The sequence below is a fragment of the Carassius auratus genome, unplaced genomic scaffold (assembly GCF_003368295.1).
Source record: "Carassius auratus strain Wakin unplaced genomic scaffold, ASM336829v1 scaf_tig00217085, whole genome shotgun sequence".
Lineage (NCBI taxonomy): Eukaryota > Metazoa > Chordata > Actinopteri > Cypriniformes > Cyprinidae > Carassius > Carassius auratus.
In genome coordinates this window covers 43,163-56,822 of record NW_020528887.1, presented here as the reverse complement: position 1 = coordinate 56,822, position 13,660 = coordinate 43,163, and the positions used below count along the sequence as shown (strand labels likewise).

At 34.3% G+C, this 13,660-nt stretch overlaps 2 protein-coding genes across 3 annotated transcripts; both read left to right on the top strand.

Moving 5' to 3' along the window:
- Positions 1 to 511: 511 nt before the first annotated feature.
- Positions 512 to 4,825, top strand: LOC113099909 (transmembrane emp24 domain-containing protein 2-like). 2 transcript variants are annotated; one of them, XM_026264816.1, is made up of 5 exons: positions 512 to 838; positions 1,381 to 1,573; positions 2,359 to 2,379; positions 2,795 to 2,902; positions 3,993 to 4,825. In XM_026264816.1, the coding sequence occupies exons 1-5, from the start codon at positions 659 to 661 to the stop codon at positions 4,115 to 4,117; spliced, it is 627 nt and encodes a 208-aa protein (XP_026120601.1). In that variant the 5' UTR covers positions 512 to 658; the 3' UTR covers positions 4,118 to 4,825. The 2 variants fall into 2 exon arrangements, with proteins under 2 accessions (XP_026120601.1, XP_026120602.1); XM_026264817.1 differs by lacking the exon at positions 2,359 to 2,379 and having other exon boundaries at positions 514 to 838.
- Positions 4,826 to 5,637: 812 nt separating this feature from the next.
- LOC113099907 (ATP-dependent RNA helicase DDX55) lies at positions 5,638 to 12,854 on the top strand. Its single transcript, XM_026264813.1, has 14 exons — positions 5,638 to 5,832; positions 5,918 to 5,968; positions 6,419 to 6,505; positions 6,607 to 6,698; positions 6,774 to 6,836; positions 6,913 to 7,062; positions 8,222 to 8,411; positions 8,604 to 8,686; positions 9,574 to 9,705; positions 9,793 to 9,885; positions 10,754 to 10,868; positions 11,055 to 11,223; positions 11,302 to 11,588; positions 12,449 to 12,854. Exons 1-14 carry the CDS (start codon positions 5,725 to 5,727, stop codon positions 12,620 to 12,622), a joined length of 1,794 nt encoding a protein of 597 aa, XP_026120598.1. The 5' UTR covers positions 5,638 to 5,724; the 3' UTR covers positions 12,623 to 12,854.
- The last annotated feature ends 806 nt before the right edge of the window (positions 12,855 to 13,660 follow it).

Here is a 13,660-nt window from a genome sequence, read left to right as displayed (position 1 = left end):
ATACTGTCTCTCTCTGTGTGTGTGTGTGTGTGTGTGTGTGTGTTTGTTTGTGTGTGTGTGTGTGTGTGTGTGTGTGTGTGTGTGTGTGTGTGTGCGCGTGTGTGCGCGTGTGTGCACCAAAAACTAATGTGTGGACATAAACGTTTCTATACTCTCTATATAATATGTCCAAATACATAATATGTTAAATTAATATATTGCAATTAATACAAATAAATAAATAATATTTTAATCATCGTTATCAAAGAAATATTTTTTTCCCCTCTGCGTTGCGTTGTAAGGTTTGTGTTCTTTTTAATAACATAATTTTCAAATAATGCTGTATAAATATATTAATCAAATAAATCCGTTCTGTACTTGTGTAAACATAGTTCAGGTCAATGTCTTTGTTAAAATATTGCAGCAACCTGTTTTACAGGATAAATCCGATGAACAATCTGTCAGCGCTTTGACAAGGTAAATGTTCCACTTTTTTATTTTGAAACGCGAACCACGTCCGGCCTCGTAACCTGTTTGTCCCTTCGGACGACTCGTCTAAAGCTTGACGTGGCATCATCGGTAGCGAAGCTAGCGCTTCGAAGTCTCCGCCTTTACAGGTCCAGCGCGGCGTAAAGTCTCTTTTATGGGTTTAATCCTCCATTAATACAGCGCACCGAACATGTTTACGCTCTCGGAACTTGTCGTGCTCCTCAGCGCGATATCTTACACGGCGAGCGGCTATTTCGTTAGCATCGATGCTCACGCGGAGGAGTGTTTCTATGAGAACGTCAACTCGGGCACGAAGATGGGCCTCATGTTCGAGGTCGCAGAGGGAGGATTTCTGGACATCGACGTGGAGGTGGGCTTCTAAAATACCTCTCCTGTTCATAAATGTCATTAACAGTTAAGCCTAGCCCGCTGTGGGGAGTTCGCGGGGGTCGCGGACTGCTCGCGCCAGATGGTTCATGAAGCCGGAAGTGAATTGCTGGCTGTTAGTGATTAATAATGCTTATACACTAGATTATGAATTGTTTTAATGTAAGGTATTTTATGTTTTGATAACATTTAGAGAAGGGTCGAGGTGCTCTTCCTTTGCTTTCACCAGATAGTTGTTAAACATATACTGTGGTATTACTGTGGTTCTGGTATAATTTATAATCCAATAGTTTGCTTGTTACTATAACCCACACTGTACTGTGCTTTTGTGTTTGCGTGTATATATAATGTTTGTGTGTGTGTGTATAGTATATATGTGTGTGTGTGTGTGTGTGTATAAATGCATGTATATGTGTGTGTTTACATTGAAATATCTCTCACACACACAGATATTAACTTGGACAGATGTGTTCATAGTTTGACACCTGCAGATGTACTTCACCTCGTGTTGTTTGTCCTGAACAGATAACCGGTCCGGACGGGAAGCAGATCTATAAAGGAGACCGTGAGTCCAGCGGGAAGTATTCTGTAGCCGCTCACATGGATGGAATCTACAAGTTCTGCTTCAGCAACAAGATGTCCACCATGACCCCAAAGATTGTGATGTTCACCATCGACATCGGCGAGGCACCCAAAGGACAGGACATGGAGACAGAGGGTGAGCGTGAAGACTGATGCAGGGGTTTCTGGACACTTGTTTTCCATTGAGTGCTCTCTTTGGCTCCAGATGGCAGGCTTCCCAGGGTCCCGGAAAACCAGGAATCTTTCGGGCAACTGGAAAAGTCATGGAAAATAAAATATTTGTGGAAATTTCTATAATGAATGTCAGGTTTTCGGCCTAGTTCTGAAATATTTCGGTGGCCTTGCAATTTCTTCATTTCTATATATCAGGATTATTATAGTAAAAAATTATTGCTTGAAATGAATAACTTTATACGCAAATATAAAAAAAAGTAAATCATTTTTGCTTAAAAAAAAATATATATATATATATAGGCATATTTCAAATAAAAAAAATAATTAAGCTAACAAAATTACAAAAAAATTAGCTGAAATTAAAAATATTAAAATACAATAGAATTAAAAATAAGTTAAAAATATAACGTTGAATTTACATGCTGCAAATGCAGAAATGTTTGCGTTGATATAATCATTGATTTAAATTGCTATTCGTTTATTTCCAGCTCATCAATAATTAAAACTGACATTAAGATTAACACAACTGTAGACATATAACACAAAAATGAAACCAATAAAATTACTTGAACTAGTTAATTTAATTATGAAAATAATCAAAGAAATGGAAGCTATAATTGTATCTCAATTCTGAAATGACTCTATATTTTTTTAATTATTAATAATAATTTTTTTGTACTTCTGCAGTGCTGAAGTTGATTTAACTTGTTGTTTTTTTGCCTGTAATGTGCTTTCTTCCCTGTTCAGGAGGCGGTGACAGCTGGGATGGTAGGAATAGACTGTACAGTGGATCATTTAACATCTGTTCATGTTGAGCTTTAGTCTAACTGCATCTGCACTTAAATATGCATCTGTGTGTATAAAGATTTCACTGAATCCTAAAGAGAATACTGTGTGGAGTTTGTTTTACAGAAATAACAGGAATGTCTGTGTTTTATCATAGAAGAGGTTGTTTTGAAGTTCTCATTGCTTGTTTTGCATTTTTAACTGAAGTCTATTCTGGTATTTATCATTTATGCTTTATACAAAAGTGTTTTTATTGATGAAAACAAAAAACTAAAGCTGTTTCTCACAGATGGTTACAAACTTTTCTTCTGCTGTTTGTAAAAACTGGTTTTGTATTTGCATGCTGCATAAGTAGAAATGGATCATTATGAGTAAATTGCGATTGATTTATTTCCAGCTCATCAGAATAAGCTGGAGGAGATGATCAATGAGCTGGCGGTGGCCATGACGGCGGTCAAACACGAGCAGGAATACATGGAGGTCCGAGAGAGAATACACCGCGCAAGTAAGACATCCGCTCGGATCACGTCACCGACGCTGCTGTGGTTGACACTTAATGAGCAATTCTTATTTTGCAGGGTTTTAAAAACTGAACCTATGTGCATTTTTAAATTATTATTCAGTCCCTTCAATTTTGGCTTTGCATGAATCCAGCTGTAATGTCAATATTTATATGGCCTTTAGAATATATATATATATATATATATATATATATATATATATATATATATATATATATATATATATATATATATATATATATATATATATATATATATATATATATATATATATATATATATATATATATATATATATATATATATATATATATATATATATATATATATATATATATATATATATATATATATATATATATATATTTTTTTTTTTTTTTTTTTTTTTTTTTTTTTTTTTTTTTACATTGACATGAACCCAGCTATAATATGCATGTTTTTCTTTTTTCATGTTTTTTTAATTATTATTTTCATTTTGGCATTAGTGGTAGAGAGTGGTTAAAAAAATATATACCCTGAATGCACTTTGGATAAAAGCATCTGCTAAATGCATAAATGTAATTGTTCATTAATCCGGCTATAATATACATGTTTAAGTGGCCTGAATTTTTATTTTATTTTGACATGAATATATATATGTACCGTATATATATATATATATTTTTTTTTTACATAAACCCATCAAAAATATACTTTAATAAAGAAATCGCATTTTATTTATTTTAATTAATTTAATATGTATTTTTATTATTAATTTTGGTATGACATGAACAAATATTTATGTTTATATTGGACATTGGAATATATATATGGAATTTTTTATTTTAGCATGACATGAGTCCAGCTAAAATGCATATTTAAATTGACTTGGGAAAGAAAAAATATATATTTATTATTTTTATTTTATTCTTTCTGTTCCACTCTGGAAGCGTCTGCTACGAAAACAAATTCCTCATATGTGCAAACATGCCTGGCAATAAAAGCTCATTCTATTATTACTCTTTGAATTAATTCTTTATCTGTTTTTAGTCTGTGTATATTGACCTGCTGTCTGATTGTGTCTGTGTCCTCTAGTCAATGACAACACGAACAGCAGGGTGGTGCTGTGGTCCTTCTTCGAGGCTCTGGTGCTGGTGGCCATGACCCTCGGACAGATTTACTACCTGAAGAGATTCTTTGAAGTGCGGAGAGTCGTATAAAACCCTGTCTGTGTTCCACAACATCAACACATCCAGTCCAGTTATACGAATTGGATCTCCAATTCAACAGAGATGGGAAGAACCTGGTCGTTCGCTAGTCCTCCAGTCTTAGTTCTGGTCTTCATTTGCCCCAGTCGTAGATCTCTTTATTATTTGTTTGGTAAAGGGTGCGATTTTGAATTGTTAATTAGTTGAGTTCGTTTTAGCCCCGACGTCTTTTTATTTTCTTGCTTGGTGTTTCTTCTTCAGTACTGTTACGATTGCACATGACTATGAGAATTAGGTGATGTGAATATGGTTTAAGATTGTAAGGAATTATCATTATGTAATAAACCATCAGATGAACAATGTTGTGAGTGAATGGAAGCACATTTCATGCTCCCGATCACATTAAGTCATGCTGACGACCTCCAAGGCACATATTTAAACCTGATTCTGGTAAAGCTTTTGCAGATTTTCTGGTGTTTTATAAATGTTTAATTTCAGTTTCTTTTCTTTCTCGATCTCCAGTCTCTTCACACGAGAGGAACTCTGTAGTTTTGTACCATTTTTTTTTTCTAAACCAACTCTTACATTAAAGAAAATGCTAAAGGATTTGGCAGAGGCTACTGGTGAACTGATGATAAAACTGTATAAACCTCTGAAGTTCAATGAATATGTTTGTCAAATATGGATTTGATTTAATAAACATGAAACGTGTTCTTAAAATGTCTCCTTTTTATCATCTGTGACTGTGTAGATTTGGATGCACAACATGGAGACTTGCAGAAAAATATAAGTCTTACTGCCATGTTTTTGATATTTTGTGTTTTATTATTATTATTTAATTTATTAATGTATTACTGATTGTCCAGTATCAAAAATCCTCCTGGGACTCAGACATTGATGTTTGTCCTCTGTAGAAGATATATTTTATTGAATTTCTGTCCTGTACAGATCATATTTAATGCTTTTCAGAGATATCAAATGTTTGGAGGTTTGACATTAAACACACTCCCTCTTGTTCTGATATTGACAGAATTATAAAATTTAGCACTCTTATGGAAAAATGATAATGTTATGTAGTTATTTAAATCAGACAAATTTTCAAAATGTTTCTCCATGAATAAATATCTCAGAAAATAATATAATGGTGTTTCAAATCATAATATGAACTATTCCTTGTTACAAAATAAGGAATAGTTGTCATGCACGACACCAGGACAAACATCATGTTAATCAGGTATTTGTAGAAAACACAAGTCAAGAGGGAAAGAAACTATAGATCAATATTCCCATGAAATATGATATATGAAAATGCTGCTTTGTTATTTCTACCATTGTTACGCTTCTTTTTTCAAAATATGGTTTGCTCCAAAAACACATTAAGATGCAAATTATATTAAATTATACATTTTAAAATTTATGGATATTTTCCATACATATTGCATAAAGTACAAAAAGTATATAAAATCATTGTTATATCTCTCATATCGGTGTCCTGCAGAAGTCGATGCGGAACGTTTGTTGCTGCCGCTTGTTTCCTGTTCGGAACGTATTTCGTGTAGCGCACGTCTTCTCCTCATGTGTTTACTTTTACGGATCAGACTCTTCTAAAATAATAAACGATGGAGAACTTTAGCGATGGAAAATGGGAGAGTTTGCCAGTTAAATTACATGACAGCATATTACAGACTCTTAAAGAGCTGAAATTTACATACATGACTCCTGTTCAGGTATTAGTATTCCCGCTGGCTGGACTCGCGTGTTTCTCATAATATTATTATTCGCATTGTATTAACTATTATTTCTCGATTTCAGTCTGCCTGCATCCCTCTTTTTATGAGTAATAAAGATGTGGCTGCTGAAGCCGTGAGTATTTAACCATATGTTTATTTTTGTATCAACGCATTTTGCGAATTGTTTTTTTGTTTTTGTCTTTTGTGCTCATCATCGCTGCATATGTTTAATCAAAAATACAGTAAAAATTCCGAAATATTTCTACAGTTTATATCAGCTGTTTTCCATTTGAGTACATGTTAAATTATAATTTATTCCTATGATGCAAAGCTGAATTTTCTCAGCATCATTCCACCAGTCTTCAGTGTCACGTGATTCTTCAGAAATAATTCTAATATACTTATTTACAGCTTAAGAAACATTTATCATTATTATCCATATTGCAAAATGTTTTTGCTGCCTCATATTTGTCCAAACTTTTGATATACTACCATCCAAAAATATGACTTTTTTTTTTTTTTCAGAAACATTATTAATCAGAGTCATTCCAAAGTGTCTATCGTAATATTTAATATATTTCAGGTGACTGGCAGTGGGAAAACCCTAGCATTTGTGATTCCTGCATTAGAAATCCTCTTAAAACGAGAAGAGAAGTTAAAAAAGATGCAGGTTTGTATTTCATACATTTCATTTACACTATCTTCTTATTCATCAGATGCTTGCGTTGCATCAGATCAGTGTCATTCATTTCTATTGTAATGTGTTTTCAGGTCGGTGCATTGATCATAACACCCACCCGTGAACTTGCTCTGCAGATCAGCGAGGTGATGGGACGATTTCTGCAGGGATTTCCTCAGTTTAAGTGAGATTAAAACATCTTCTGTACCGTCTGATGGTCTCAGTCTGTAAATTTGACAAATGATGTGTCTGCATTTAGGCAGATTCTTTTAATTGGTGGAAGCAACCCTATCGAGGACGTAGAGAAGTTTAAGACTCAGGGGTGAGTATATGCACTGCTCCTTTCTAAAACTAAATCTGGAAACTATAATGTAACAAATGTTATGTGCACTTGGTAGAGCTAATATCCTAATTGCGACCCCTGGGCGATTGGAGGACATGTTCAGGAGGAAGGCAGATGGGCTCGATTTGGCCACCGCTGTGAAGGCGTTAGACGTTCTTGTCCTGGATGAAGCAGACCGATTGCTGGACATGGGCTTTGAAGCCAGGTAATGATCTCCAACCATCAGTCTGTCAGATAACAATCAGAAAACATTTAAAATAGTATGCAATAAAACACTTAGTTTTACATTGCTTGGCAGCTGAAGCACACTTTCTATTGAGTCTGCATTGAGTCTTTTGTAATAACAATAATAATATGCATTGGGTGTTTAAACATGCATAATTAGCAATCTCTGTATATAGGTGGTTATACCATGGTTTTATGAGATTATTCAATAAGTATAGCACTAGTCTCCATTCGTTTTTGAATATATTTGCTCTATTTTTAATTTAAGCACTGCATTGATTGAAAAATATTCTAAAAAGTTGTTTTAATATTTTTAAAGAAATACATATAGAGGTGTAACTTGTTTACTATGTTGAAGTCCCGTCAAAATATAAGACATTATTGAAAATAAAAATAGTATTGACCTAAAATATAGTACATTTAAAGGAATAGTTCACCCAAAAATGAAAGCCTGCTGAAAATGTACTCACCCTCAGGTCATCCGAGATGAAGGTGAGTTTGTTTCTTCATCAGATTTGTAGAAATGTAGCATTGCATCAGTGACTCATCAATGGATGCTCTGCAGTGAATGGGTGCCGTCAGAATGAGAGTCCAAACAGCTGATAAAAACATCACAATAATCCACAGCACTCCAGTCCAACAGTTAATGTCTTGTAAAGCCAACATCTGTGTAAGAAACAAATCCATCATTAAAGTGCGTTAACTTCATACTGTTAATTTGAGCTAAAATACATAATCCATAATAACGTCCTGTTCTCCTCTCAGATCCAAATCCATCCACATATTTGCTTTGACTTGTATATGGTGCTTTATCTGTGCCGATTTCTCTCCTGATTCACAGCTTGTTCATTAGAGAAAGAAGTATTATGCTTTATGGACTCTTATTTTGTTATGAATTTAAAAGGCCTTGCTAGATTTGATTCTTACAAACACACAGCTTTTGTCTTCTCAAGATGTTAACTGATGGACTGGAGTGCTGTGGATTATTGTGATGTTTTTATCAGCTGTTTGGACGCTCATTCTGACGGCACCCATTCACTGTAGAGGACCGCCAGCATCACAAGTTATGAAAACAACTCAAAGTTAAGAATAACCTTGGGTTAAAGAGCTAATGCAGCCTTTTTTCTTGGCCTCCACAGTTTAAACACTATTCTGGGGTATTTACCCAAGCAGCGGCGCACAGGGCTTTTCTCGGCCACACAGACGCAAGAGCTGGAGAAGCTGGTGAGGGCCGGTCTGCGTAACCCTGTGAGAATCACAGTGAAGGAGAAAGGTGTGGCGGCCTCCAGCGTGCAGAAAACACCAGCCAGACTCAGCAATTATTACACCGTGAGTCATCTAGAGCCGCCTGAAACCAGCACGGACTCATTCACTCACGCACATCATAGCTGCTCTGTTCATTATCAGATTTTTTATTCACTCATTATGAACGAGTTGGTTTGGCAGTATTAGCTCGTCTGAACTAGTTCCCAGTGTTTTGGTGGGGGTTATTTTTGTGAATGTTTTATCCATGCTGTGCAGGTCTGTCGTGCTGAGGAGAAGTTCAACGCTTTGGTGGCGTTTCTCAGGCAGCACAAACATGAGAAGCAGCTTGTGTTCTTCAGGTTCGTTAGATGAACGTTTGGAATCATTAGGATTCTTTTGAATGTTTTTGAAAGAAGTCTCTTCTGCTCACTAAGGCTGCATTTATTTGATCAAAATAAAGTGAAAATAAATATTATTATAATATTATTACAATTGAAAAAAATATATATATTTTAATATATTGTAAAATGTAATTTATTCCCCTGATCAAAAATATTCCCCTGTATTTTCAGCATAATTTCTCCAGTATTCAGTGTCACATGATCTTCAGAAATCTTTCTAATATACTGATTCATTTTTGTTTATTATCAATGCTGATTTTTTTTGGCTGGAAACCCGTGATGACTTTTTTTCAGAATTCTTATATTGGAAATTTCAAAAGAACAGTTTTTTATTTTTTTTTATTTTTTTTTTAGAAATCTTTGTAACATTATAATTTTTTTTCTTCACTTTTGACCAATTTAATGCATACTTGCCAAATAAAAGCATTTTCTTTTTTTTTTAAAGACTTACTTACCCCAAACTTTTGAATCACAATTAAAATATATATATATATATATATTCAAAATTGTTAATCAGAAATGTTTCTTGAGCAAATCAGCATATTATTCTGATTTCTGAAGAACATGTGATACTGAAGACTGGAGGAATGATACTGAAAAACAAATAGCATTATACATTATATTCAAATGGAAAAGTTATTTTAAATTGTAATATTTCACAATATTATGGTTTTTATGGTTTCAGATACTTAAAAATAAAAATCTCTATCAAATAAAAGCCTTGTTGGGCATAAGAGGCTTTTTACAAAATAATAAAAATGGTAATTTATTTGAACTTCTGGTCAGTAGTGTAAATCTGTCTACACACTCATTAGTGTAAATGATATTGCTCTCTGTATCCACAGCACCTGTGCCTGTGTGGAGTACTTCGGTAAAGCTCTGGAAGTCTTAATCAAGAACGTCAGCATCCACTGCATCCACGGGAAGATGAAGCATAAACGAAACAAGATCTTTGCAGACTTCCGGGCACTGAAGAGGTAATGCAATGTGATGCCTTTCTAGCTATTTCCAAAGAGGAAGTTAAAGATCAAGCATGGGAATAAATGCATTATGCATGTGTGCAGTGGGATTCTGGTGTGCACCGACGTCATGGCCAGAGGCATCGACATACCAGAAGTGAACTGGGTGCTTCAGTACGACCCACCGAGCAGTGCAAGGTGACCAGGACATTCATCAACACACTTGAGCTCAGAAGCATGTACCTTTGAGTCTATACTACATTCACTAAGGCTTGGAATAGTTTATTACATCATTTATTTTATGCTGGTGTTACAGTGCCTAAAAGTCCTTCTATTCATGTTACTCGTACTTTATGAATCAAACAAACCCCTAACATTAAGTTTTAAACTTCAACATACATAGATATTTATTTATTTAAGATAAGGACAGTACATAAAATATCATTCCAGCCAAAAAGCTGATAAAATATGCATTGAGAGTATGTAGATAAGCACTACTTTACTAATATTATATACCAAAAATATCAGTAAAAATATATTTTTCAAGGTTACTCCTGACTCTAGCAACATATTAAACTGAAGAAATAAAACAATTTATTATATAGGCGTATAACTGTGCTTAACCATAATTATAAAATGCTTCGTCATCTTCTGCTTTTATTTTAATCAGTAACAGGAAAAATACAAAATATTTATTATTCCTAAGGATCAACACTTTGTTTTTAATAAGTGAATTTCAAATAGGTGCTAAACTAAAATTAATAAAAAATGTTGGGGGGTAATTGAAATAAAGCTAAATATAAATATTAGATGAAAAACTGAAACGTAAAAATGTTTACATTCAAATGACTGAAATTAAAAATAAGCAAAAACTAATGTCAAGCACATAACAAAATTTCTAAAATCACATTGGAAATAAAACTAAATTTAAATGTATATTAAATAAAAAATACTGTAATTTTATATAAATAATATTGGAAACTACTACTGTTTTAAGGTGACATTATTTGCATATTTTATGCATGTTGCACATTTTTCTAATCAGATTTAATGCTCCTTCCATTAGTTCCTTTGTGCATCGGTGTGGAAGAACCGCACGCATCGGAAACCAAGGCAATGCTCTCGTCTTTCTTCTGCCCATGGAAGAGTCGTATGTTAATTTCTTGTCCATTAATCAAAAGGTAAGTCAGAGAGAAACGTCATTTCATTTACAAACTCAGATGGAGTATTTATGGCATTTATTAATAATCAAATAAAAATACATTTCATTCATGTATTTGGCAGATTCTTTAAAGTGACTTGAATTGCATTCCAGTGTTTTGAGTTTAAGGGGGTAAAATAGTTTTGTTCTTCTCGTCCCCAAATAGTGTCCACTTCAGGCATATCCTCCAGTGAAAGATGTGGTTGATGTTCTGCCTAAACTGAAGGCGATGGCTTTAGGCGACCGAGCGATGTTTGAGAAGGGCATGAAAGCCTTCGTGTCGTGTGTGCAGGCGTACGCCAAACACGAGTGTAGTCTGATATTCCGCATTAAAGGTGAGGGACTTCACTTTAAACCTTTCATAAGATGCATGAAGATAATTCAGCGGATTAAAATGACTTCTACTTGTACAGACCTGGATTTTGCTGCTCTGGCCCGTGGCTTTGCTCTCCTCCGTTTGCCCAAAATGCCTGAACTGAGAGGAAAGACCTTGCCAGACTTTAAACCGGAGGCCATCAACACCGACACCATCCGGTTTAAAGATAAAAACAGGGAGAAACACAGACAAAAAAGACTGGCGGAGCTGAAAGAAAAAGAGATGCCGATGAAGAAGAACTTCATTAAGAACAAAGCCTGGTCGAAGCAGAAGAACAAGAAGGAGAAAAAGAAAAAGAAAGCTTCCAAAAGAAAACTGGATGAAGTATGTTAGTCTTGTTTTGCGAAACAGTAAAGAATTGGTTAAATATACTTAAAATGTACTCCCCGTCAAACCATCCAAGATTTGTTTTTCTTCATCATGTTTAGAGAAATGTAGCATTGCATCAGTGTCTCATCAGTGGATGCTCTGCAGTGAATGGGTGCCGTCAGACTGAGAGTCCAAACAGCTGATAAAAACATCACAATAATCCACAGCACTCCAGTCCAACAGTTAATGTCTTGTGAAGCCAACATCTGTGTGTTTGTAAGAGACAAATCCATCATTAAGATGTTTTTAACTTTAAATCGTTATTTATGACCAAAATATAAATTCAAAATCCACCCCCATATTTATTTTGAACTGTATTGACTGTTTTCAGTGTTTGATCCATGCAAATTTCTCTCCTGATTCAGATAGGATTGCATTTTTTTACTGTTGAAATTAATATTATGGATAGAGACTCAACTTTTGGCCAGAAGGGAACATTTGAAGTTAAAACGCCTTAACAATAAATTAGTTTCTTTCAAAAAATGCAGCTTTTGTCTTCACAAGACATTAACTGTTGGACTGGAGTGCTGTGGATTATTGTGATGTTTTTATCAGCTGTTTGGACTCTCAGTCTGACGGCACCCATTCACTGCAGAGCATGCATTGCTGAGACACTGATGCAATGCTACATTTCTCTTAATCTGATGAAGAAACAAACTAATCTACATCTTGGAGGCATGAAAGAAAGTAAATTTTCAGAAAATTTTGGGCTGAAGTATTCCCTTGATTGAATATGTTTCACCATCTAAAACAGTGTTAACCGCTCTAAATAAACCACTCTATAAAGTCTCAATGCTATATTTGTGTGCTTCCAGGAATCAGATGTTGATGACGAAGACTTCAATGAGCTTTTAAATGACACGCGTCTGCTGAAGAAACTCAAGAAGGGGAAGATCAGTGAAGAGGACTTTGACAAGCACTTGAGTTCAGCGGGCAGCTCTCGTCCCAAACGAGCAGAAGTGGACGGTTCTGATGGAGACGGAGACTGAGCTGTCATGTCTGAGACCGTATGCACCTAAATTGACTGTCCTTTGACTTAAATATGCAAATATGCTGTATCAGCGGTGTTATTTTCATGATGTTTGTCTGTGTACTGAACAAGGAGGATGCATTCATTACAAATGTGCTTTTGTGTTAACTATCAGTCATATGCATCAATGTCCACATATATCAAATAAAGATTTCTTTAAGTTTTAAAGGTTTCTCTTTTGTTTTAAATATATGATATATAAATATATGATCGATATATTTCCTGTAACCAATAGCAATAATACCCAAATAAAATAAATGTAAAAAAATCATGTTTGGCAACCAGCCCAATATTATTTCATTTGGCCCACATGCAAAAAGAAAAACAAAAATGTTTATTGCATACAGACCCAATTTTACTGTAAAAAAAAAAAAAATCTTTTTTTTTTATAACCTAATTTTATTTTTTTAATAAAATTATTTTATTTTGGAAACAATCTATATTTTTATACTATTTTAATCTAATTGCTTTTATTTTTAAATAAAATATTTTATTAATTTAATTCTTTTGATTTTAAATATATATATATATATATATATATATATATATATATATATATATATATATATATATATATATTAGGGCTGGGCAAGTTAACGCGTTTTTATCGCGTTAACGCATTAATTAATTAACGCCGACAATTAGTTTATCGCGCGTTAACGTACTTTTTATTTTGAAAGTCCGTTGCTCACTGCGTTTCACTACACATAGCTAGACTGTAATAAAACAACCGAATACAACACAAACCATTGGTCACAGGAGGGGTGGGATGTTTATCAGTAGGCTACTTGCTGCTTGGGATGAGCTACAGCGCAAAACAGAAAATCATGTCCAGAGCCGAATTCCGTCTGGTAGGAATGACTTGTATAAGCGACTCCTTCTTTTGTCTAAGTTCAATTTGTTTTGTTCTAATTCTGCAGCACTCGCTGCATTTGGCCAGGACGTTGTCAAACGCGCTGTTGTGCAGAGATACTATGACAGAACACTGGAGACTGTG

Coding starts and splice junctions, on each gene's coding strand:
- LOC113099909 (XM_026264816.1), top strand. CDS start 659: ATGTTTACGCTCTCGGAACTTGTCGTGCTCCTCAGCGCGATATCTTAC. Junction 1,574..2,358: donor ACAGGACATGGAGACAGAGG/GTGAGCGTGAAG, acceptor TTCCCTGTTCAG/GAGGCGGTGACAGCTGGGAT. Junction 2,903..3,992: donor AGAGAGAATACACCGCGCAA/GTAAGACATCCG, acceptor TGTGTCCTCTAG/TCAATGACAACACGAACAGC.
- LOC113099907 (XM_026264813.1), top strand. CDS start 5,725: ATGGAGAACTTTAGCGATGGAAAATGGGAGAGTTTGCCAGTTAAATTA. Junction 6,506..6,606: donor AGAAGTTAAAAAAGATGCAG/GTTTGTATTTCA, acceptor ATGTGTTTTCAG/GTCGGTGCATTGATCATAAC. Junction 8,412..8,603: donor GACTCAGCAATTATTACACC/GTGAGTCATCTA, acceptor CATGCTGTGCAG/GTCTGTCGTGCTGAGGAGAA.